Here is a 25098-nt window from a genome sequence, read left to right as displayed (position 1 = left end):
TTCACTTTTGGATACTAACAAGTTGTATTTGCTAAAATAATTCGAACAGGGCATTTAGGTTCTATGTCACTAATCATCATGGAAGGCATGATCCAGCAAGGAAGGAAAAGCTGGCTATAAAAACACTATGTGCGGTAAGTGTAACTTACTTCTTCAGTACTCCGTTACATGGCTGTCAAACGCATTACTTAACATTTTCATATGCAAAACACACAGTGCCCCAAGCACAAGCCTAGAAGTGTACATTGTGGATACTATATATGTTCTATAATGAGTAACACCGGTGCCTACAGGAGACACCCCTTAAGAGACCCATACAAGGATGACCAACTCTTAGAGCTCGTCGGCGACCTTTGCAACTTCATATTGGACCAGATTGTACACGTTAGAGGCGCCTACCATGACCGAGAGTCTGATTTAGGTACAAATCTTTAGTACCAACACCTTCATGAGACTGAAAGGCTAGCTCTAGGACGTTGATAACAATGTGTATGGAATTTGTATATTTAATGATGGATTGTATATATTCTTGTGAATTGGACTTGTAATTGTAGTTTATAGAATACTCTTATGCTTGTAGTCGCGGTCGCGGGGTGTTCGGCAACGCGAACGCTGGTCGCGGGGCGTTCGGCAACGCGAACGCGGTTCGGAACATTGGTCGCGGGGCGTTCGGCAACGCGAACGCGGTTCGGAATGTTGGTCGCAGGGCGTTCGGCAACGCGAACACGGTTCGGAACGTTGGTCGTGGGACGTTCGGCAACGCGATTTTGAATTGTAAATTTGATTTTTTTTACGGGAAAACGTACTGTAGGGGCGGTTCTAGATTGAACCGTCCCTACAAATACCTGTTTATAGGGGCGGCTGGTACTACAGCCGCCCCTACAAATCGATTTATAGGGGCGGCTGGTAATACGAGCCGCCCCTACAAATCGATTTGTAGGGACACCTACAAATTAATTTGTAGGGGCGGCCTGAGAACCGCCCCTACAAATGTATGATTTGTAAAGACCCTTGTGTAGGGGCGGCTGGGCAAACCGCCTCTACAAATGGTTACCAGCCGCCTCTAGAAATGCTTTTTGTAGTAGTGTTTGTAGGGTTGTCTTAAGTCAAACTTTTTAAATTTTGACTGAATTTTTTGAAAGAAAAACATTAGGACTTATGGGTCCTGTTCGGTTTACCCCATATTCGGCTTGTTCGGCTTCTTTTTCAGTCGGAATAGTATTTTTCTCTCACAACAATTCAGCCGGAACAGTATTTTCAGCCAGTTTCAGCCAAGTTTCAGACCAGCGAACGGGGCCATGATATCAAATTAGTATAATTAGATTTATCATACAATATATTTTCATAAGGTGCTCATTTTTTTTACATAAATATTATTACCATTTTCTATAAAGTTAGTCAAACGTAAAATAGTTTGACTGTCACGAATTCTAGAAATTGATTTATTTGAAGACCGAGGGAGTATGTTTTGACTTGGGGTGTGACGGAGGGGGGGGGGGGGGGGGGGGGGGGGGGGGTTGGCGGCAGGCGTGTTCAGGGATCAACTTAGCAAATTCATTTGGAAAAGTAAAGTTCCTTTAAAATTTAAATTTTTCTTGTTCATGATAAATTACAAAATGCGACAACCTTGAAACAGAGAGGTTGCCATGGAAACCATCTTTGTTGTGTTTGCAATAAACCTGAGATAGTTAACCACATCTTGTTTGAGTGTGTGCTTGGCCAATATATCTGGTGTTGTATTAGGGATGCTTTTGGCTGGACACACTTCCCGATTTCACTTCAAGAAGTTCTGTCCAAGTGGCTGCCAAGGAGGCTAGGAGTCTCTCAAAGGATAATATTTTTCTTCTTTGTAGGTCTGGTGTGGGCGATCTTGAAGAACGGGAACAAGGTGGCCGTTGAAAAGATTTTCCCATCTAATCCAGATGTGATTTACGTGACTGTCAACTTTATGCAAACGTGGGGGAAACTCCATAAAGAGGCTGACAAGGGCAAGCTAATGAAGACAGTGCGGTGCTTAGAGGAATGCATCAACAAGGAGAAACGCTGAGACATGAGCTCTGATATAGTGTTTCTGTGATGTCTACGTTTGCTATCGAGTAGAGTTTGGTGTCTTTCTTCTGTTCTTTTTTTTCTGGCTTGTAAGACTCGTAATTGTTTTCTTAAGGGTTATTTTGATCCGTGCCATTGTAATTTTGCAAGTTTAGAGAAATACTATTACAATTCGTCTATTTAGAACCATACAATTCGTCTGTTGTCTCAACCATGCCATATTCTACGTATCCAACGACATTGGGCCCACATACAGGCTACGGTAATTTCGTATGGGCCAAAATGCCCCGGGCCTGCATGTCATCTTCTCTAATCCCTCTCTCCCTCCTCACACGTCGGCCACTAGTCCACCTCTTCACCGTCGGCACCACCACCGACGCGCTCGCGCCCGGAGTGGGCCCGTAGCCCTAGCCCTCGCCGTTCGCTCCTCCAGCCAGGAACCGCTACTCGCCGTGGCCGGCATCTAGCGGCACGGATGACCATGGAGCCACGAGCACGGAACCAGGGTGTAGCAGGGACGGCATCGCGACCGGATCTGCGACACCGGAGATTAGTGACGCGGTGAGGGAGACCACGTCGGCGACAAGATCTAGCACAGCGACGGCGAGGCCTCAATCCATGGCGGTGGCGACACCCACACAAAGCTAATCTCCGCCCAATCCACATCGGAGGGACGATCGAGGTCTAGCTCCGCGCACAAAGGATCCATGGCAGCCAAATCCGCGCACAACGGTCCAGCTCGCCGACCTCTAATGGCGGCAGCTTCGTGCTCTTCCTTGCCACGCTTACATCCGGCACACGCGACGAGGAGACGGGCGTCGACGACGAGCAGGACACTAGCGGCGGCGTCAGCAACCGCGCGTGGCCCTTCCTGGCACCCACGAGATCACAAGTGGTGGAGTGGGGGGAGGTCCGGAGCTAGACTCCTCCGGTGCCATGGCGAGACGAATAAGAGGTGGAAGGAGAGGAAGGAAATGACGCGTGGGGCCTGCATGTCATTGAGTGTGAGAGGGGAAGTACCGTGGGCATTTTGGACCATACGAAAAGTGTACAGCTGTATATACGTCTGTATGTGGACCCAATGTCGTTGGATACGTAGAATATGGCATGGTTGAGACAACAGACAAATTGTAATGGCATGGTTCCAAATAGACGAATTGTAATGGTATTTCTCCAAACTTGCAAAATAGCAATGACACCGATCCAAATAACCCTTTTCTTAAAAGCAGAGTAAATCTCGTTGCAAAAAAACCTTTATTGGGAAAAAATCTAAGTAAATTAGGGCGTATTCGGCTGTTAGGTTGCACAGTAGATTTCGAATGATTCAATAGTGTTCTGTTAATCTGCCCGCCGTAGGGTTGCAAATCAATTTCAGGCAGTAATTTTCGGTAGCATATTTGGGAGGGACAAGACTATTGCGCGACTGGTCGCGCAGAGGGGTTAGCGCGTCACTCCTCGTGAGTTCGTTCGCTGCAGCTTTCCCACAGCCATAGCCGCTGCTTCTACAGTATCTATGTGAGAGGAATCACCCAAAGCAGCTGTAGCAACTGTAAAAAGTAATACCGAACAGGACTACAGGACTTATTATCTCCCTGCATGTTTTCCAAAAAGCAAAATGATTTTTTTTGAATTGCTATAAGTTTTGAATGATGTGTCCTTTTTCAATTCCGTCTACACCGGTATGTTCGTCGCGATGAGACGAACAAAACTAGACCCTACGTGGCTATGTTTCGTGGAATTTTATATAATAACAATTTATGTGTAAATATGTGCTATAGTTGTACAACCTGAGGGGCAAGTTACTAAAATAAGCTACCAACTGGGGCAAGTTATTATACAAACCCAATCTATGACCCCTAATCCTAATACTTGCCGCAACCTCTAATCCTAATACTTGTTGCGACCCCTAATCCCAACCCAATCTGTCTTGTATGTGTATGCACTTTTCTTTTGTGGCAACTTTATGTGTGCAATGGCTATCCTTTTGTGACAACGTTGTAAGTGAGACAACTAATATGCATTATTTAGGAGAGCATTCGAACTAAAAGATGACTGAAAACTAAAACTAAAAAGCATTAAAAAAAATTGACTGAAAACTAAAACTAAAAAAATACTGAAAAAACAAGACTAAAACTGAAAATAAAAGAAATAGCATTCGAACCTAAAAGGTTGACTGAAAACTGAAAATAAAAAAATATAAAAAAAATTGACTGAAAACTAAAACCAAAAACACTAAGAAATTAACTGAAAACTGAAAATAAAAAATGAAACTGAAATTGACAAAAAAATAAAACTGAACTTGATAAATATATATTGAAAACTAAAGAAAAAACAAAAAAAAATAAATAAAAAATAAAATAAAATAAATAAAAAAAAGAAAATAAATAGTAAAAACTAAAGGAAGAAAACTGGGCCAGGCCGCGGCAGGGTCGATCGCTCCCCACGAGCGTGACCCCGCTTGCAGTAACATTTGCGATTTGGGAGGCCCTGTCTTGCATGTGACTATACATAAACGCTTTGGATTTTTTCGCAGCCCGACAACGGTCCATTAGTTGTTACGCCAGTCAATATAAGGCATAATCCCAAAGAAAACACGGGGCCCTCGAGAGAGGAACGGGAGATTATGCGGAGGCTCTAGCTCGGGAGGAAGTCACGTGTGGACTGGTTGCGTGCAGGTGATCGCAACACAGCCTTCTTTCACGCCAAGGCCCGTCAACGAGCACGAACAAATAAAATCGCTGCGCCCCGACGACAGGATGGGACCTGATGTACTGATCAACCTGGGCTGGAGCTCATGGCTGTGGACTTCTATCGCAACCTCTTCTCGGCTCAAGAAAATACCCAACCGGAGGAGGTGCTGCGTCATGTTCCAGCTAAGGTAACTGATCTCCATAATAATTTGTTATGTGCGCCTTTTACAGAGACGGATGAAACCAAATAAATCTCCTGGTCCAGACGGGTTCTCGGCCGGCTTCTATCAGCGGCATTGGAGCCTGTTAGGGGGGGATATTAGCAAAGCAGCGTTGGAATTTCTTAATGGTGGTAGTATGCCTACGGTAGTAAATGAAACTACTTTGGTGCTGATTCCTAGAGTGAAAAATCTGCAGGAATTGACACAATTCCGACCGATTGCTCTGTGTAATGTGCTATATAAAATTTGTTCAAAGGTGATTGCTAACCGCTTGCGTTTGGTGCTTGACGATGTAGTCTCTGAGGAGCAGCCAGCATTCGTTCCAGGCCGGCTTACCACTGATAATGTGCTGGTGGCTTATGAGCACATTCACTATCTAAAAATGAAAAAAGGCAAGACTGGAGCTTGTGCAGTGAAACTTGATATGGCGAAAGCCTATGACAGAGTTGAATGGGCTTACCTCTGCGGTATCATGATTAAGCTAGGCTTCCGAGAATGTCTAGTGAACTTGATCATGAATTGAGTGGAGACTGTCAGGTTCTCTGTTAGGGTGAACGGGCATTTGTCAAAGAGAGAATTCTGTATTTGGTACTGAAACAAATCACTTTTTCATATTTGACACTAGAAATTTTGAACTTTCTTATTTAGCATCAACTTGAAAATTCCTTCCGTATATGGCACTACTGTCCATTTGATGCGGTAACGGTGTCATGTGCCACCTAAAATGACATATATACCCTTCTATGTACCAGCAACATGTAGTGCCAGATAGGAAAAGAATAAATAGACATAATATCAAATAAGGAAAGCACAAATATCACAAATATACTTGTGAATGAAACATACCATTTTGATAATTGAAGAGTGGCAATAATAATCAATAAATTTGATGCACAAGCTTCGCAAATCTGACCACATTGTTAGCATACTTAAAAACAGAAAAAATGTAAACACTTTGCACAGCTCACATTAGCTCAACAAATCCATACAATAGGGGTCTAAGTTCACATGTCCGGGTTCATAAATATGCATACATTACTAAGTTCATAAACATAAACACATGAAGGTTCATACATAGGGGGTCTAAGTTCACATTACAGAATAACAGGTTCATCATACACACATCAGTTGCACTACATTATAGTTTATAGAGCATATGCCTTACACATTGCCAAGCACATCTACATAGAGAATCACAAGCTCAACCTTCTCTTGCTTCTTGTGCTATTTGCAGGACTAGCAAGCTTAGCTGTTTTGTTTCTGATGCCCATTGCAGGGCTGTCAAGTGGCAGCATATGATTTTTTTTAGGTTTGAAGCAAGCTGTTTCTCGGTCCTTTTAGCCTTCTTCTTTGTTGGAGAATGAAACTCGGTGGAAATTGGCTAGGGTTGATTGGAGCCGCTTCTTGACCTGCACATGTATATATATCGAAGTTGAATTTAGATGTAACAACAACAGGAAGAACTACCATATCAAATGTAACATGTTACCTTTTTGATGCTCTAGAGCTGGAGTTACCATGTTTCTCATTTTTGTTGCTTGTAATCTCCATGCTTTGGCTATGGTGAGAGAAGATTGGTAATTAGGTTCTCTAATTTGATTGGAAACCATGTTTCATTAAATAAAATACAAAAGAGATCTTGATACCAGTTTAAAGTCTTAGAAGGTCTAGATGTAGAGTCAGACTTTTTTCTCTTCTTCTTATGTGTTATCTTCTTAATTGAAGACTTCTTAGTTGTAGTTCCCAAGCTTTGACTATGTTATCAAACAATATAATTACAAATCAGCACAGGTGAGCAAAAGTAATCAGATTTTGCACAAGTTCATAGATTTTGCACAAGTGAGCACATTACCTAGGTGGAAAAGACATAGATGGCGCTGGTACTCATCCTCTAAAGGCATAATATAACTTTGAGCAGATTTTGTAGTCTTTGCCTTCTTCTTTTGTGGTCCTCTACATTGAGCAATAAGAGATTAGTAAGTGGGTTGTTTATAATTATTTGATGCAGCAAAATATGAACACATTTCTTACCTCACAGCCTTCATAGCTTCAATGTCAGCCGGGTTGCCTTTCTTGCAATTGTGCCAATGATGCCCATAGTTCAGGCAAATAGGACACTGGTGTTGGCCCTTTCTTTTTTTTCTTCTCAGTGCCACCTTTATCCCCTCTCAATTTTAGGACTACCAGCTACGGGTGTCAATAGTGAGGGATGCATAAAAAACCCATGGGAAGATTTAGGTCATTGTGTCTTATCAATCATAGCAGGTATTAGTTGGGCATAGGCTGCTCTAAATTTTTCAATGGAGTAGTAAGAGTCCACATGCATCTCTATTTTACCATTAGCAAGAGCTGTGATGAATGCAAGAGCATGTTTGCATGGAAGACCAGAAACTTGTCACTCTCATCAAGAACAAGTTCTATCTTCCAAGTTAACCACAAATCTGAAGTGACTACCTCCTAGTGCAGTTATTTCAGCAACATGTGGTCCACATTCAAGCACTTCCAAGTTTAGTTCTCTACTCTTTTCATTAAGCTCCTTGATTATGTGTGGCAGAACCAATCCATCTAGTTTATGTCCAATCTTCCTCCTTTGATGCCACTTCATCATAACCATTTGCCTAATCTTGTCCATCAAGTCATCTAAGTTCATGGATTTGTGAGGCTTGATCCAATTGTTGAAGCTCTCTGCTAAATTATTTGTAACATAGTCAACTTTGCGTATGGTCAAGAACTGACTCCTAGTCCACAACTTTTTGTGGCATTGCCTTAGATAATCTGTTGCGACTGGCCTAGCCGCCTCCATTGCTGCCCAATGTTTCTCAAATAAATAGGAGTTCCACGAGTATGCTGCAGGCCAAAGATGGTCATCAAATACCTTCCCATGAAATTTCTTCTTGAAGTTTGACACCAAGTGAAACATGCATTCTCTATGTTCAGCTTGTGGAAACACTTCTGCTACCCCTGCCATCACAGCCTGTCCAGCATCAATGCATATGGCTAAATCCCTCGGTGATCCAATCGCCTCTCTAAGCTGACTCATGAACCATATCCAGTTATCATTTGTTTTAGAATCAAAGACTCCTAAAGCAACTAGATACAACCAATTATGTCCATCTACAGCAGATGCACTAGCCAATTGACCTTTGAATTTGCCTATCAGAAATGTGCTATCTACTGCCAAATATGGCCTGCAACCACTAAGGAACCCTTCTATGCAAGGTTTCAAGGCAAAAAAATCTTCTAAATCTGATTTCATCTACAATAGTGTGATGATCAATAATTACTAAACTGCAGCTCTCAACTTGTGCCTTAAATCTGTATAGATTATCGAAACTGGAGTCCCAATCACCATATAGATGCTTCAATGCAAGGTTCTTACCATCAAATACTCTTTTGTAGTGGATGGTAACCTTGTGGTTCTTTGAGCCTTTCTTGCAATGCACTTGCTCCCAGAGTTGCATCCTGTATGAGCCAGTCCTTCACCTTTTCACAAATCCAGTGCCTGGTGACATTCCTCACTCTCTTCTTTCTTCTACTACTAGAGCATTAATGAGCACTAGGGTTCTTTTTCACCTACACAAAAAGGCAAAACATAGTAAAATAAATATAAATATCAAGTTTGCAACAAAAGCGAGATGTGCAAGTTTGAACAATAGATAATTACCATTACTGTTATTCAATCAGCCGTTGTAGAAGCATGTATCCTCCATGGACAATTATCGGCTTCTTTCCTTGAACAATAAGCCCTCAGCCGTTTTGGTCCACTTCTCTCTGTATTATACTCAAACTCATTTTTGATTGCATGTTGCGAAAGAACCAACTTAAACTCTGCCATATTGGGATACATACTGCCTACTATCATCAGAGGGTCTTCTTTGTCATATTCCACATGCGGGCCATGATTTGGTTCTTTTTGCATCTCATCTTCTGTCATCTCATTCTCTGTCACCTCCTGTTCACTACCAGATTGTGCCTTATCTTCAGTTAATGGAACAGAGGTCTTCTCTTTCCCTTTATCAGAAGGGGCAGCTACCACATGGTCTTCCTTTAAGTACATACCCTCCTCATCCACACCAACATGCTCATTGTTTGGTAATGGATTCATGAGATAGGTATCCAACTCTTGTTCTGTGTCGTCCTTATGTTGTGCTTCTCCTTCAAATTGCCATTCAGTGATAGGCTTGTAAGGTTCAGATGGATCACAATAAGCAATGAATATCTTGATGACCTTTTCCTTATGTTTACTGAACATTACCATTAGTTCTTGGTCTGACGTTACTTCTAGAAAAGTTTTTAACTCAGCATCATAGTATTGCATATGTGGAACTTCCAAGTACCCCGGAGGATATCGTTGAACAATGGATTGAACGAGGTCCGTATAATTTGTGAAATCAGCATCCACAACCTTCTCTATGGAAAAATATCTCACATCCTTTCTACTTTTCTTTGGATTGCCAAGAAGGTGAATTTTGAGCAAGTAACTTGTATCTGTATCCATTCTGTGTGTCCAAACAACAAAACAACTACTACATGAGTATTTGTACGGTACAACTATTGCTACTGGATTGTAGTGGAGATTAAGAGGATAAGATGAACTCACCCTTGTGACCATTCATGCTCTGCTGGTGTTGCTGCGCCACTATTCAAAGTCGGTGTTGTTGTTGCTGCTCCACTGGGACCATCGCCAGAGGAGGCCGCTCCACGGCCTCTGCGTGAGGAGCTCGCCCCGCCGTGCAGCGTCCTGGAACCAGCCCCGACGGGCGAGGCTGCCCTGCCGCGTCCACCCCGCCGTGAGCTGGCGCCGACGCCGGTCGGCAAGCCCACCCCGCCGCGCCCCCTGCCCCGCTAGATGGGGCCAGCACCGGCCGACGAGCACGCCCCGCCGCAGCGTCCCCTGCCGGAAGCTCGGCCCGCCCCGCTACCGTGACCCCTGCTGGACCCGCGCGTCGAGCTGCCACCACGGGGAGACCTCGGCTGAGGGACCGGCGCCTCTAGCTGAAGGAAGGGTGCCGTGATTTCCTGGGCACTGGCGGCCGATGGCTCCTCCGCCCTATCCTCATCTCCTCCGGCTTCCATCTAGGTTTTTTTTTTCACAGGAAGAGAAGACCGACGGGGGAAGAAGGGGAGCGAGCGTGCGAGTTTCGCCCGTAGCGACTACCGAGCAGGTGTGTGTGACCAAATTAAACAGAGGGGGTATTTTGGTACTTATCAAGAAAAACTGACATGGTCAAGGAAGTCAACAAACGGATGGATGGCCAAAATGGACGGTAGTGCCATATACGGAAAGAATTTTTAAGTTGATGCTAGGTAAGGAAGTTCAAAATTTTCAGTACCAAATACGGAAGAGTGATTTGTTTCAGTGCCAAATACAGAATTCTCTCTTTGTCAAATGCTTGCTCTCCCTCACGTGGAATCAGACAAGGTGACCCATGTCTCCCTATTTATTTCTCCTATGTGCCGAAGGCTTTGAGTATGCTGAAATTCTCGGGGCCTAATTTCTTAGCCAAAGGAGTCAGAGTGGGTATTCATGCTCCCTGGGTGTCTCACTTGCTATTCGTCGATGACTGTATGGTCTTCACGCAGGCTAGCGAAAGATGGGGGGACACGCTTAGCAGATATCCTAACTCCTACCAGAGAGGGTCTGGCCAAATGGTGAATGTGGCAAAATCTGCCATTTTTTTCAGTGCTAATTGTGACCCTGGTATGAAGGAGGAAATGAAGCAAGCCACAGGTATCATCACAGAGGCGTTAAGTGAGAAGTATCTGGGGTTACCTATAGCAGTAGGGCAGAGCACCACTGAAGCCTTTGAATCGATCCCGACGAAAATCCGGGGTTTGGTCGGAGGCTGGAGCGAGAAGTTGCTTAGTGGTATCGTTAAAGAAGTCCTGGTCAAGTCAGTTGCGCAGTCCATCGCTACATATCCGATGAACTGTTTCTTACTGTCATCGACTACAAGAAAGAAAATTACATCAGCTATCTCCAACTACTGGTGGGGTGGTGCTGCGGATAGCCGAGCTATACATTCGAGACGTTGGCAGGAACTCACACTACCAAAGCGCAATGGTGTCATGGGGTTCCGAGATGACAAACATTTTAACATAGCTATGCTGGGAAAACAAGGGTGGCGTTTGATGACTGCCCCAAATACGCTATGTGCGCGGGTTTTGAAGGACAAATATTTCCCCAACGATGACATTTTGAATGCCAAAAATAAGAGGAATTCGTCGCACACATGGCGAGCAATCTTGGCTGGTCGTAAGGCCCTGGAGTGCGGCCTTAGTCGCAGAATTGGTGATGGGGAAACAACAAATATTTTGAGAGATCGCTGGATACCGGGCGCCATTGGCGGCAAACCTATCTGTCCGCGACCTGGGGCTACGGCTCTGTGGGTTTGTGAGCTGCTAACAGCCGATGGCGTGAGCTGGAACTCACAAGCTCTCGCTGAGAACTTGCTGCCTATGGATGCACAAGCAGTGAAGAGGATTCCGCTGGGTCGGCATCAAGGGGACTTCTAGGCTTGGTCCGTCGAGCGCCATGGTTTATACTCAGTTCGGTCGGCATATCGCCTGCTAGCGGAGCAAGAATCCCATGAGCGAGACCATATAGAAGGCCGGGCATCACATTCGGTGGCTGCCGATGACCCTTTTTGGCAAAAATTGTGGAAACGTAAAGTTCCTCCGAAAGTCAGAGTTTTTTGGTGGAGAGTAGCACATGACTTCATGCCATGCCGTGCTAACCTTCATCGAAAGCATATAGATCCATTGCCGACCTGTAAAGTTTGTGGAATGGAGGATGAGACGACTTATCATGCACTCACCCAGTGCATGTTTGCAGTGAAGTTCTGGGACAAGCTTAGAACCCTCACTGGCATCAAAGTCCATAAGCTATGTCCTAGTACTTGGACACGAGATTTGCTGGACAACTCTCTATGCAGTGAGGGAGATAGAAGGGTAATTATGTGCGGTATGTGGTCCTTGTGGAGAAGTATGTGGTCCTTGTGGAGAAGTAGACCCGGGCAAAGCTCTAGAATGGACTATCGATACCTGCAGTGAACTTGTCAATGGCTTCAAGGCGGCCACTTGAGGAGAGACGACACAAGTAATGCACTGGCAGCTGCCGGAAGACGGGCACTACAAGATCAACGTTGACGGGGCGTTTTCCCCTGAGTTCAACTCTGGCGCGACCGGGGTAGTAATGCGCAACAGCACATGTTCTTTGTTGAGGGCATCAGCACGTTGGTTAGATTCCACCGGCTCGGCGCTTTTGGCAGAGGCCGAAGCTTTTCGGGATGGCGTCCGAATTATACCAGAAGGAACAACTAATCATATTGTACTGGAAACCGACTCTCAGGAACTGGTGGCGCTGTGGAAGAACAGAGGGAAGTAGTGTTCGGAGATCAAGGCGATAGTCGATGATGTTGAGGGGATGATCTCCAACCTTACCTCGTTCCAGGTTGTCCATACCAGAAGAACGGCGAATTTTGCAGCACACCTCTGCGCCCAACATGCTTTTTCTTTTCTAGCTTCCTTTGTTTGGGCTGAGCCCCCTAGCTTCTTGCAGCCTTGTCTGCAATTGGACTGTAATAACGCTGTTTAATCAATGAAGCGAAATCCTCCCCCCCTCCCCCCCCCCCCCCCCCCCCCCCCCCCAAAAAAAAGAAAAAAGGAAAAAGGTCAACCCTACATACTAGCTTGCTGAAGTTTTCGTACAAGCCAAAGCTCAATGCAAGTTTATTTCGTGTTCTCTTGTGGCAAAGAATTTTTTTTCTTTCATATCTTTTTATTTTCTCTTCTTTTTCTCCATAGTCTGATGTTAATTTAAAATATTATATTTTTGCATTAAATTTTTTTTACAGTTGCAAATAAGGCAAACGACTCAAATGTGAAATAAGCGAATTACAAATTAGAGAGAAAATATCCACAAAAGCATTAGGACAAAATAAGATGAGATAGGAAAGAAATAGAAAAAAAAGAAAAGGAAAGCAAAGGAGAAGACAAAAAAAAAGAAAGAAAGTACTTTCCCGGTTCCAAATTTTAAGTCTTTTTAATTTTTCTAGGTATATAACTTTTGCTAAACACCTAGAATTATATGATGTCTAGATATATAACAAAAGCTATGTATCAAAAAAAGCCAGAACGACTTATAATTTAGAATGAAGAAGGCAGGAAAAAAATAATCCATGGCTGACAACTGGGCCAGAGTGTGTGACATTACACATGCTTCTTCTTGACGCTATGAAAAGAAACATGGGCCGCAACTAGGCCAGTGCACCCACCCCATACTTCAAGCAACATGTTACAGTCGGTGGACAAGTGATCCATTGGTTTAAAATTTTCATACATAGCGTGAGTAGCCTCACAAAATACTATATGTGAGTCTGTAGACAACTCAAACAAATCCGAGCTATTGATTTTTTTATATTTTATAAAATAAATAAATAAATATAATAAATGAGAAAAATCGCAAAGCACTGCTTCATATGTGATGGTAGGTCATCAAAACTAAGCTTGAGTGTCGGTAAGATTCCAATTCTATCATTACAAATGTTACTTAGGGGGGATTTGCGCCCCCCCCCTCCCCCCGCGCCACTGCCACCAATAGCATGTGGCAGACGAACATCACCAAGAGGCTGGCGGCCATGGAACCCGTCCGCTGAGACGGGCGGACGTCGGAGCCGATGACAGGGCCAGCCGGCGACGACAGAAGGCGGAGGCCACGGACGGATGGGTGATGGGAGCCGTGGACTGGTTTTGGTGGACGGACGCTCGAGGGGGCCACGGACGGACTTCGTGAGATGGCTTCAGACACCATAGTGTATTTAAAGTTGTTTCATCAAACAGGCCCTATATTTCTAGAGTAGTTTGAAGGGCGGGCCTGGTGCAAGCGGTAGAGTCTTACCGTCTGTGGCCGGAAGGTCCCGGGTTCAAGTCGCGGTCTCCTCGTATTGCACAGGCAAAGGTAAGGCTTGCCACTGACACCCTTCCTCAGACCCCGTACAGAGCGGGAGCTCTCTGCACTGGGTATGCCCTTTAGTTTAAAGTGTGCACGCCAAGCGGTGTTTCTTTTGCGGGCCATTTGTCGAAAATAACAAATATGGTATCTAAAATTTTAGGCTGAAGGACACTAGAAAAACACAACTTTGCTCGGCACACGCCGAAAAGGAAGCCTGGGAGGGGAGAGAGTGCATGGTACATTGACCAATCTACCCTTGGTCTCATCTTGTAGCACAGATATCACAATAACTGACGAGAAATACATAATGCATGCATCTTCCGTGGTGATCAGCATTTCACACAACTAAACTAGCATAATAGGTTCTATCGACTTGGCACAATTGAATTATCGATGGAATTTGCACCAAGGGCATTGTACCCTGTATCTCAACTAGACCCATGGCTATGAACCATAAGTGGAGATGTATCTCCGTTGACGGATTCTGTATGGATTTTTTAATGTACTAGCAGTAACCTTAAAAACCCGCCAGCATAGATATATTTCACTTATAATTTTGTTAACCTGACGCCATTACAAACAATTTGATTTTTTTTAATTTTTGAAATGATGTTAGGTAAAGAAATGACCTGAACCAAAGTTTTAGTACTAAAAAAATATCTGTAACTTTATAGTTGACTACTTTTTAATTTGAAATTATTTAGAGCCAAAAAATATGTTTTAAGGTTAGTGATTTTGAAGTTAAATTTTCTGTGATTTTTTTTCAAATGACCTCGGCATTTATAGCACGCAAAGAGATATAAAAATTTTCAATTTATTTTTTCATTTGAATTTATTTTAGATGCAAATATGTATTACAATATATTTACTAAAATCAATGAAAAGAAATGTATTAGCTTTTAGTGTTAATAGATCAAACAGGCACTAAGTTATGACAAGCTACACGTATCTCAAAAAGCACTCTTTAGGTTGTTGCTATTTTTCAGCTCAAGTCTCAGCTGTCACGCTTTCACGCTCCAAATTGCCAAGGTTTATAGGCATGGCATGAACAATTCCATCACTGTCCCACATCGAAACAAGCACAGACCAGCAGAGGCTCAGGTCCTGTTTGTTTGGCTGATAAGCCATGGCTGAAAGTATTGTTAAAATAATTTATTGTGAAAGAAAATTATTATTTATTGACTACGAACAGGGCATCAATATATGGAGATATGACAGGTACGTATCATTCACCACGCGAAAACGCAGTAGCGGACGCTAGCACTCCTCCAGAGCCGTAACCAAGGGGGCTAGCAGGGCCAGGCGCCCCCCCCCCCCCCCCCCCCTATGGTCTGTTTTTTTTTTTGTATGTACTCCTACTTCAACTATCGCCCTGTTCGTTTGGCTTATAAACCATACTTTTCGACCAACGAACAATATTTTTCTCTTATAATAAATCAGTCAACAGTACTTTCAGTCATGGCTTATCAGCCAAACGAACAGGGTATACAGTAATAGTAGGTATTTCAAAGGTAAAGAGCTCTTAAAGGTACTATATCCATGCATTTTCTTCATCTTACCTCCCTTAGATTTTTCGCTGGTTCCGCCTTCTGCGCTCCTCCCTGTCCCAAACGTCCCAACACCACGCACGGTTCTGACATCAAACCACACGGGAGCGCCCCCGGGCCTGTATTGCTTTGGCACCTTTCCCTCCTCATCACAAAAGCTTAGTGCAGAGTACCTATTTTGTTCGTTAAGACTCCCGATGAATAAGCAGTAGTTGTACGTACTCGGTACTCCTGAATATTCGTTGAGTTCGGTGCTGGGCAAGCAATTTCTAGGAAAAAAAGCGTGTGCCACTGTGCACTGTGCACTGTGCACTGTGCACTGTGCACTGTGCACTGTGCACTGTGCACTGTGCACTGTGCACTGTGCACTGTGCACTGTGCACTGTGCACTGTGCACTGTGCACTGTGCACTGTGCAGTGCTAGTCTGAACGCGCGCGTGAGCGTCGGGTGGGTCGCCCGGGCCCCGACCAGTCACGCTGGTCAGTATGGAATGTGGATCGGTGGCATGTGAAAGGAACAACATACGTAACGTACCAAAGCGAGCTTTGCTTTGACCAGTGTCAAACCAAAATTGTCTTCTTTCCTAGTGTCATCACTGTAATAAGGTATTAAGCCGCGGTTAAAACGATTGGATTGTTTCCACAACAAGCTAAAATGAGTGAAGACAGTAATAACTCTATCTCTATCCAGAAAAAGATACAATTGTAATTACGTATTTTGTCAAACTATATAAAACTTTATTAAATTTATTAAAAAGTATAGATATATACCATAAAAATGTATTCTGTAACAAATATAATGACATATATGTACTATAAAAATATATTCTGTAACAAATATAATGACATATATTTAGTATCATAGATAATGTTGTTTTTTATATAACCTGATCAAAATTCAGACATGTTTGGATCAGCACAGTACTAGTCTCCTGGAGTCCCATTCTTTTTAGGGTTATTTTAATAGGTGCCATTACAATTTTATAACTTTTAAAATCCGTCAATGCAATTCACCTATTTTGAACCATACCATTATAATTCAATTACTCTGTCAAAATCTGCTACTTTATTCGTCTTTTACGACCTTAGGCCCACCTGCAGCACTACCCTTGTCTTCTACCTTCTCTCTTCTTCCTCCTTCAGCACACAGCTACCTCCAGCGTGAACGCCATAGAGTCGAGCTCCATCAGCATGTACCTCCCCCGTCCCTCCTGCAGCACGTTGGCGCAGATCCCGTCCTGATTCAATCGTCGACCATCTCCACTCTACCTCCGAACAATCAAGACCCTGCCGTGCCCTGTCCCTGCGTTGGTGCCCCGCACGAAGCCATCGAAATCCCCGCCGCCGATTGCGCACGGGAGATCGCGCCCGCGCACGGAATTCGCTCGCAGGGCACCCCCGATGCCGAGCTTGCCGGGAGAGCGCCCACACGCCCCCGCGTTCGTCATCCGTGTGCTGCCACCGCCACTGCGCTCACCGGTTGCTCATCGTCCCTGTGCTCGTCGGCCGCCAGACCCGCTACGCACGTGCTTCAGCTCTACGGCTGCTGCATCGGGGGCGGACGCGCAACGCCGCAGGTGGTCGAGCTCGCCCCGGCCGGCCGTCTGGGCACCTCAGCGCGCGGGCTCGCCGCCGCCGCCCTCCAGCTCGCCCTGGCCGGCCGTCTTGGCGCCTCCGCACGCGGGCTCGCCGCCGCCGCCGCCCTCCAGCTCGCCCCGGTTGGCCGTCTTAGCGCCTCCGCGGGCGGGCTCGCTGCTGTCGCCGTCCTCCAGTTCGCCCCGGCCGGCCGTCTTGGCTCCTCCGCGCGCGGGCTTGCCGCCGTCGCCGTCCTCCAGTTCGCCCCGGCAGGCCGTCTTGGCTCCTCCGCGCGCAGGTGGAGGAGATAGAGAGACGAGGCCATCGGGGAGTCGCTGGGCTGCAGGGACGGCGGCGCGACCCGACGAAAGGATACGGTGGCGTGCGGTGATGGGAAAAGAGGAGGAAGGACCTGATGCATGGGCCCACACGTCATTGATAGGGATTGAGAGGAAGAAAGAGGGGGTATTCTGGGCAATACGAAAATACGTTGGCCTGCAAATAGGCCCAACCATTTCCAAAGGGTACGTGATGGCATATTTCTGGGAGCAGAAGAATTATAATGATATATCTCTAGATGAATTGTACTAGCGTATCTTAAAAATTGAAAGTAGTAGCGTATCTCAAAAATTAAAAAATTATAATGACACCGATCCAAATAACCCTTCTTTTTAGGAGAAAGAGAGTACTATATATCATATGTGCGTGTATACAATTCAACTGTTAATGTACAAGAGAGAAAGAAAGTATAAAAATGATTAGAGTGATTTGGAAATAGTTCGTGGTTCCTGAGGCAAACTTGCTTTCTATATATATTTTAGGAGTGTGTTTTTGAAAACTGTTGAAGGAACCAAACAAATGTACTCCCAATTTTTTTTAGCCACTTGGAAAACTCATTTATTTATCAATTATTTTTAGGAACTATTGGAGATGCCATTCAAGCATACATGTGCATGCAAAATTTTAAAAGTAACAAAGGTTTGTACAAGGAGAAAAAAAAAGAGAGAAAATAATGATATAATTGGGTCGGCTACAAACTATTTACCTGGATCCACAACCCGCATCAATTGCGTCCTGATTTTTTATTTTTTGTTCTCCTTGTAGAATTATTTGTTCATCCTTAAATTTTGCATAAAGATGGATACGTGCATCATCTATCCATTCATATATTTTGGTGAATATTTCATGCACTTTTTTATGATCTTTCTAAGTAGGAGCATGGGAGCACATGATATCTTCCCGAAGAAACCATACCAATGCAAACAATTTTTAAAGAGAATCTCAGAATTCTACAATTGGTTTCCTAGTCTACATCCAGAAAAAACTGATTTCGCCATTTCTTATAAACAAGAAATAGTTTTTTTTGAAGAAAATCCTACCTATGTCAAATTGGGCTTCAATGTCCAATGGATAAGAAGCAACTTATTTAATGGGCCTAGGCTTACATGCTTGTTGTGGGCCCCTTCTGCGTGGCTGTGGGCCGCTTTCACGTACATCTCTTTTAAAAAATCAAATTGGTGGAAAATGGTCCATGGATCAATGACCAATCCTGGGCCTTTTAGTTGGCGATTTTTTTTGGGAAATGGTACTGTAGCACTTTCGTTGTTATTTAGCAATTAGTGTCCAATCATAGTCTAATTAGGCTTAAAAGATTCGTCTCATGAATTTCGTCTAAACTGTGTAATTAGTTTTATTTTTTATTTATATTTAATGCTTCATGCATGCGTCCAAAGATTCGATGTGATGGGGAATCTTGAAAAATTTTGCAAAATTTTGGAAACTAAACAGGCACCTGGTGCAGTGAATCTACACCGAAATACAGTTCGAGCACCAAATGGGCCCACCATTGAGCTCCTAAAGATAGGGAGAGCTACCCTGTTCGGCTGGGGTTGATACGATCGTATACGATCGTGAATTATTACTGCTGGCTGGTTTGGTGTGAGAGAAAAATACTGTTCTGGCTGAAAATTTACGATCGTTTACGACCAAGCGAACAGGTTTGGTCGCAGCATCAGCGGTGCTACTAATTACCATTCCTGTAAAAGTTCTAGCAGCAGAGTGCAGAAATTGACTTAATTCAGTTCATGTTGTACTATCTCTAAAATCAAACCTCCATTTCTCTCAAATATTCAAAGATAGTACATCCCTGATCATAATTCATACAGTAGATCAAACTCAGGTAACCATAGGTCTCAGCTACTTTAAACATTGTAGGAGTAGCAAAGAAGAATAAGACGACCTAAGACAGAGCCCAACTTTAGGACAGAGTAAAGCCTGAAACAAAACTGAAGAAACACATTAGCCCCACACTGTACTGCCTCCATTCTAACAATCATCAGCAGGCAGGCCCATCTCCTTGGCTCTTAGCTTGAGCACATCCCTGCTGCTCTGTTTCTGAAACAGAGAACAAGTGTTAGTAGTATGTATAATAGAGACAAACATAGAAAACAAACTGAAGGGCTGTGCTTGAGTAGAAACGAACACAAGTGACAAGTCACAACCTCCATAGTTCTTCAAGAGCAGGAACAGTGGCCAGATTTCTGCTTCCCATTCAGTGGTGGCGTCATTCACGTTTCCTGTCCTACGGGGCTTGCTTGTGCAGCTCTTGTTGTGCCTCCACAGGTGAGAGGTGCCATTCGTAGAGCGACCGCTACCGTACCCCCTGTCACAGGAGTGGCACACTACGTACACCACTGCACAATCTGTGTCGTGAATCTTGGTGAAGTGCATCCAAACTTCTGATTTGCGGCTGGAAGCAGCACCAGTCCTCTTGCGCTTCCTATCAACGGGAGTGTCCATGTAATCACTACTGGACGTGGCAGTTTCAGTGTTCGTGCCTTCATCTAATGTGAAAACAGAGCAGGGAGTGTCCATGTAATCACTGGGCATGGTATTGTCAGTGTTCACGCCCTCACCTAACGGAAAAACAAAGCAGGGAATATTAACAGTCTGGTTGTGCAAGAAAGGAACGTTCAAATGTGCGGCCGGACTAATGAAGAACTCATATTACCATTGGAGTGCCCCTCGTCATCATCATCTCCATTTAACCACCTGTCCAACTCAATGAAAGCAGATGAGACCGCATCTTTGTCATAGCGGAATACCTTGCGAATCACCTTGCCCCCCTACAAGCAGTAAGCACGAATGAATGAAGCATGCATAATAAAAACGAAAGCATGGCAACGGTGCTAAAAAAATGTCACCTACCTGAAGTAACAGGGCAGGGGATTGGATATCATCCAGCTGTTGGTATTCCAGCATGATCCAGTCCATCTTCCTGCCGTCCTGATGGTGAAACTCGAGGGTCCTCCTCAGCCCCATGTACTGCGGCACCGGCACCATTTGGATCGCGGCGATCTCCTTGTCAATGTGCTTCCAGCACCCCTTCTGATCCATCCGGATGGCAGTGAACTCCTTGTTTATCTCCTTCCAGTGCCCCCCTTGCGTCTGCCGGTTCGACGACCTCGTGACGTACCAGGGGGTGGGGCAGGTGAGATTGAGATCCCAAGGGTCCAGCTGGGTGAGATCCTCTTGACAGTCGAGCTTCACGTCTATCTTCTGTTGCTCGTAGGGATTGTCGAGCGCTGTGCGGAGAAGGTGCAGCATTTCACGGTCCTCGTCAGTGGAAGGATTAGTGCAGGTTGATGAGCATGTGAGAATGTGCCTTTTGAGGTGAGACGTGCCATGTTTCTTGGGATGAGCCTTCAGCACTTTATCACAGAGGTGGCACGCTGCGTACACCTCATCAGGATCATTGGCACTACGAATCTTGGTGAAGTGCTTCCAAACATTATCTGATTTCCCATGGGGACCGCAGTGCACTCCAAAATGTTCACGCAGCCACTCCGACATTCGAATCCGTTCGTAACTGCTGCTTGCATGTTGGCAGGAGTGTGCTAGGTTGATGTGTGCTATTTTAGGTAGGTCTAATCCCTTCGTTTCAAGGATGATGTCTGATTTGTTTCCACAGTTATTATCTAAATGAAAAGACAAAATTACTCTTGATAGTTGGTGCTTGTAAAAAGTCGTTTTACTATATATTATCTACTGATCAGTTAGGTAAGGATGCTGAAATAACGTACCACGGCGGGAGCAGTGTACTCGTTTCAGTTTTTTGTAAGCTTCCACGCATGACTCTACCTGGCGGTAAAGAGAGGAGGCGTGATCTGTTCTGTTTTTGCATTTCTTGAATACCTTACTCAGCACCACATCCTTCTACATGCATACATCGTCAGAAATGGTTAGATTGGTCATTAACATAGTTGTCGGTACGACGGTACTTAGCTTATAGCCTTATACCCGGAGAAACAAGTCTGCTCCGTCGTCGAACTTGCCGAGGTGGTGGTACTCGTGGATGACCCAATCCGTCTTGGTGCCCTCTCCGCCCCTCGTGCCGTCCTCGAGGTAAAACTCTGGGGTCTTCCTAACCCCGACGTAGGACGGTGAGGCGGAGGAGGACGACGACGACGACTCTCCAGCCGAACGGATGGCGATGCGCACTTCTTCTTTCTCTTTCCAGTACCCAGAATGTGTCCGCAGGCTCTTCCACTTGTTCTTTCTCAGGAAGTATGGTGGGAGGTCCCATGGGTCGTCCATGGAGGAGGTAGGTATATGGTGTTGAAATTAAAATTGAAATTGAAATTGGGTTAGTTTGAGCTGGAACTGGAAGAAGCTATTCTAATCTGAGACGGTGGCGACAAGGGAAAATCCAGTGACAAGTTTGGGATTAGCTGGGCCAAGCAAGCAGAAGCCGGACCTGCGGAGGCAAGTATGGATGTGTCCAAAGCTTTGTTGCCTCGCCATGGCCGCCGCCTCGGCTGCTTTTGTAGACGGCCGGTCGGGCACCCCCAGCCCGACGCGGTATGCTCCAATAGGATCGCTCCTATGTTTTTTTTATCGTGACCTGAGTGCGATGGCTCGCGTCCATTCTCCGCTACCGCGTCGGGCTCGCCCGGCCCGGTGGTTGACTGTGTGCTAGCATGATAATACGAGTTCTTTATTTATTTATTTTTGAAATGCAACGGGGACGAAGAGTTCCCACCTACATATATTACAACACATTCCAGACATGATCCAGTGGGCGGAGGGTAAGGACCCCATGGTCCTGTTCGCTTGGCTTATAAGCCGTACTTTTTCAACTAAAAAATAATATTTTTCTCTCACAACAAATCAGCCAACAGTACTTTTAGCCATGACTTATCAGCTAAACGAACATGGCACATATGTTTGGCTTGGCGCCAATTACAATTTCGAAGAGAGAGGAGAGAAAGATTACATCCAAACAATTGATTTCCAGAAATTAGTGAGAAGGGGAGAGTCCATAGGGATACAGCATTGCCAGAGGCTTGCTGTTGACTTGCAGGCCATCACTAGACGATCCACACTGGGAGGTAGGTTTCTGAACACCACATCATGACAGGAGTTCTTTATTTGATGATGATCCATATGCGTTTGTTCTTTTGGTCTTTTGCCTATAACATAACACAAAAGGGATGTACAAAGGTTCCCTGCACTATGTCCTTTTCTTTTTGCTTCAGGCCTGTTTTGGAAGCCCGTTTGATCCATACCACTGTAAATCACCGGTGAGCTGAATCATGTTGTCACCGTCTCCGAAACGCTAACTTTGCTCCACGAGGTGTAAGGGCCAAGCAAAAAAATTAAATCAAGTAGCCTGTAGCCCTGGAGTACTGTCAGCACTGTGCAAGGTGACAAGTAAACTGAAATGGAGGTAGTAGTGTTTTTTTTTGGTATGTAGTCGTTAACTTAGAATTGTTTGATTCCTTGGAAAAGAAGATTTCTGTTTTTATTAGATGGACAGAACATGGATTCGTGCTGCTCGGTTCAGTGATCAATTCAATGATGGAATTGATCAGTTTATGGCTTATGTTCGAGGTAGATACAATGTGGATGATGCTATACCTTGCCTATGTCGCAATTGTCTGAATCAGTCTTCACGGAGTCAGAAGGAAGTGTATGACCATGAGTATCTCTATGGATGGTCAGCTACATACACTAGGTGGGTACACCATGGAGAAGCTTTTGATGCTGAGATTGTGGAACATGCAGAGGATGCAAATGAACCTGATGATCTTGTTGATGTGCTGCATGTGGATGAGCCTGGCAATGAGGATGATCACGGTACGTCAGAGATGCTAGCTAACTTGTACGTAGCTGTACAAGAAGATGGCGAATAACCTATGTTTGCGAAAGTACTTGAAGATGCAAAACGTGCTCTTTGCCCAGGTTCTGTTCAGTCTAGGTTCTCTTTTCTTGTGAGATTGCTACATATCAAGTCCTTCTATAGGATCAGCAACACAGCATTAAGTGTGATATTGAAGTTATTATCAGGGTCATTCCCTAACTGTGGTCTTCCAGATTCATATGACAAAGCAAAGAGGTATCTCAAAGAATTGAGTCTTGGTTATGAGTTAATCCATGTCTGTGATAATAATTGTGTGTTGTTTCGGAAGGATCTTGCCAAAGCGGACAACTGCCCAAAATGCAAGAAATCTAGGTGGGTAGATGCAGATGGTGCCAAAAGGATTCCTAAGAAGATTTTGAGATATTTTCCTCTTATACCTAGGCTGAAGAGGATGTTTGCAAAGAAATAAACATCTGAGGAGACCCGGTGGCACAAGGATAAGCGGGTTCCTGTGTATAATGAAATGAGCCATCCAGCTGATGGCGAAGCCTAGAAAGACTTTCATGAGGTGTATCCAAGCTTTGCTGAAGATGCAAGAAACCTAAGGCTTGGTTTAGCTACAGATGGCTTCAATCCTTTCGGGAACATGAACACAACTTATAGCATGTAGCCTGTACTTGTAAGGGTATACAATCTTCCTCCATGGTCATGCACCGATGCATCCAACTGCTACATGTCATTGCTCATCCCAGGACCAAAGTCTCCAGGCAAGGACTTTGACATATTCTTACAACCACTCATTAAGGATTTGTTAAAACTCTAGGAGGGTGTCAGCACTTATGATGCATTCACTGGCGAAAAGTTTGACCTTCGTGCTGCAGTACTATGGTGCATCCATGACTATCCAGCTTTGGGTGTATTGTCAGGGCGAATTACCAAAGGCTACTATGCATGCATTTATTGCAACAGAGATCCATTGTCAAGGAGTCTTAGGAAAAAGATTTGTTACATTGGACACCGTCGCTACCTTCCAAAAAATCACAAGTGGCGAAGAAGCTTGGCCTTTGATGGACACCGAGAAAACTGGGTTGAGCCACAAATGCTGAGTATGGATGAGACATTAGAGTGTCTAGAGAAGGTAAAAGATGTGTGTTCTGGTAAGCATGATGGTAGCAAGAAAAGGAAGCATGGACAGAAGGACAAGGAGCCAAAATTGTTTAGCCGAAAGTCAGCTCTATGGGAACTACCTTATTGGAAACACTTGAAGCTGCCACACAATCTTGATGTGATGCATATAGAGAAGAATATATGTGATGCCCTTCTAGGCATAATACTCCGTCTTGAGGGCAAGAATAAGGATACAGTTAATGCAAGGCTTGATTTGCAGGATATGGGCATACGACCTGAACTGCATTTAGAAGAAGATGGTGGGAATTCAGTTTCCATGCCAGCGGCATGGTATGCCATGGAAAAAGAAGAAAGGGCTACATTTTGTGGATTTCTAAAAAGTATTCGGTTTCCATATGGATACGCTTCCAACCTGACAAGATGCATTAGTGCAGATGGTTCCAAGGTGCAGGGCCTCAAAACCCATGATTGCCACATACTGCTCCAAAGAATTTTACCTGTTGGTCTCTGAGGACTAGTGCATAAGGACATATATGAAGCAGTTGGAGAGTTGGGTTAATTTTTCCGAGAGCTTTGCAGTAGGAAACTAAAGGTTGATGTGATCAAACGTCTAAAGGCAGAAATCCCTGTGATACTATGCAAGCTGGAGAAAATTCTTCCTCCTGCCTTTTTTGATGTGATGGTCCACTTGGCTGTCCACCTTCCTGATGAAGCACTCCTAAGAGGTCCTGTTCAATATGGATGGATGTACCCGATAGAACACCAAATGGGCACTTTGAAGGGGTATGTGAGG

The 25098-nt window shown here is 44.5% G+C and overlaps 2 protein-coding genes across 2 annotated transcripts; one reads left to right on the top strand and one right to left on the bottom strand.

Moving 5' to 3' along the window:
- Nucleotides 1-15039: 15039 nt before the first annotated feature.
- Nucleotides 15040-17346, top strand: LOC136489816 (uncharacterized). The gene is made up of 3 exons (XM_066486355.1): nt 15040-15131; nt 15879-15940; nt 16550-17346. The coding sequence occupies exons 1-3, from the start codon at nt 15040-15042 to the stop codon at nt 17344-17346; spliced, it is 951 nt and encodes a 316-aa protein (XP_066342452.1).
- A 1786-nt stretch (nt 17347-19132) lies between these two features.
- On the bottom strand, nt 19133-21841 carry LOC136485864 (uncharacterized). The gene is made up of 6 exons (XM_066482683.1): nt 21335-21841; nt 21118-21250; nt 20243-21012; nt 20046-20160; nt 19537-19950; nt 19133-19429 (listed from the first exon to the last, which is right to left on the bottom strand). The coding sequence occupies exons 1-6, from the start codon at nt 21629-21631 to the stop codon at nt 19371-19373; spliced, it is 1788 nt and encodes a 595-aa protein (XP_066338780.1). The 5' UTR covers nt 21632-21841; the 3' UTR covers nt 19133-19370.
- Nucleotides 21842-25098: the final 3257 nt, after the last annotated feature.

This window comes from Miscanthus floridulus, chromosome 10 (genome assembly GCF_019320115.1).
Source record: "Miscanthus floridulus cultivar M001 chromosome 10, ASM1932011v1, whole genome shotgun sequence".
In the NCBI taxonomy this organism is placed as follows: Eukaryota; Viridiplantae; Streptophyta; class Magnoliopsida; order Poales; family Poaceae; genus Miscanthus; species Miscanthus floridulus.
This window is presented reverse-complemented; position numbering and strand designations above follow the sequence as displayed.

Coding starts and splice junctions, on each gene's coding strand:
- LOC136485864 (XM_066482683.1), bottom strand. CDS start 21,631: ATGGACGACCCATGGGACCTCCCACCATACTTCCTGAGAAAGAACAAG. Junction 21,013..21,117: donor AGTACACTGCTCCCGCCGTG/GTACGTTATTTC, acceptor CTTTTCATTTAG/ATAATAACTGTGGAAACAAA. Junction 19,951..20,045: donor TGACGAGGGGCACTCCAATG/GTAATATGAGTT, acceptor TTTTTCCGTTAG/GTGAGGGCGTGAACACTGAC.
- LOC136489816 (XM_066486355.1), top strand. CDS start 15,040: ATGGCTGAAAGTATTGTTAAAATAATTTATTGTGAAAGAAAATTATTA. Junction 15,132..15,878: donor AATATATGGAGATATGACAG/GTACGTATCATT, acceptor TGCACTGTGCAG/TGCTAGTCTGAACGCGCGCG. Junction 15,941..16,549: donor GGCCCCGACCAGTCACGCTG/GTCAGTATGGAA, acceptor TTACGACCTTAG/GCCCACCTGCAGCACTACCC.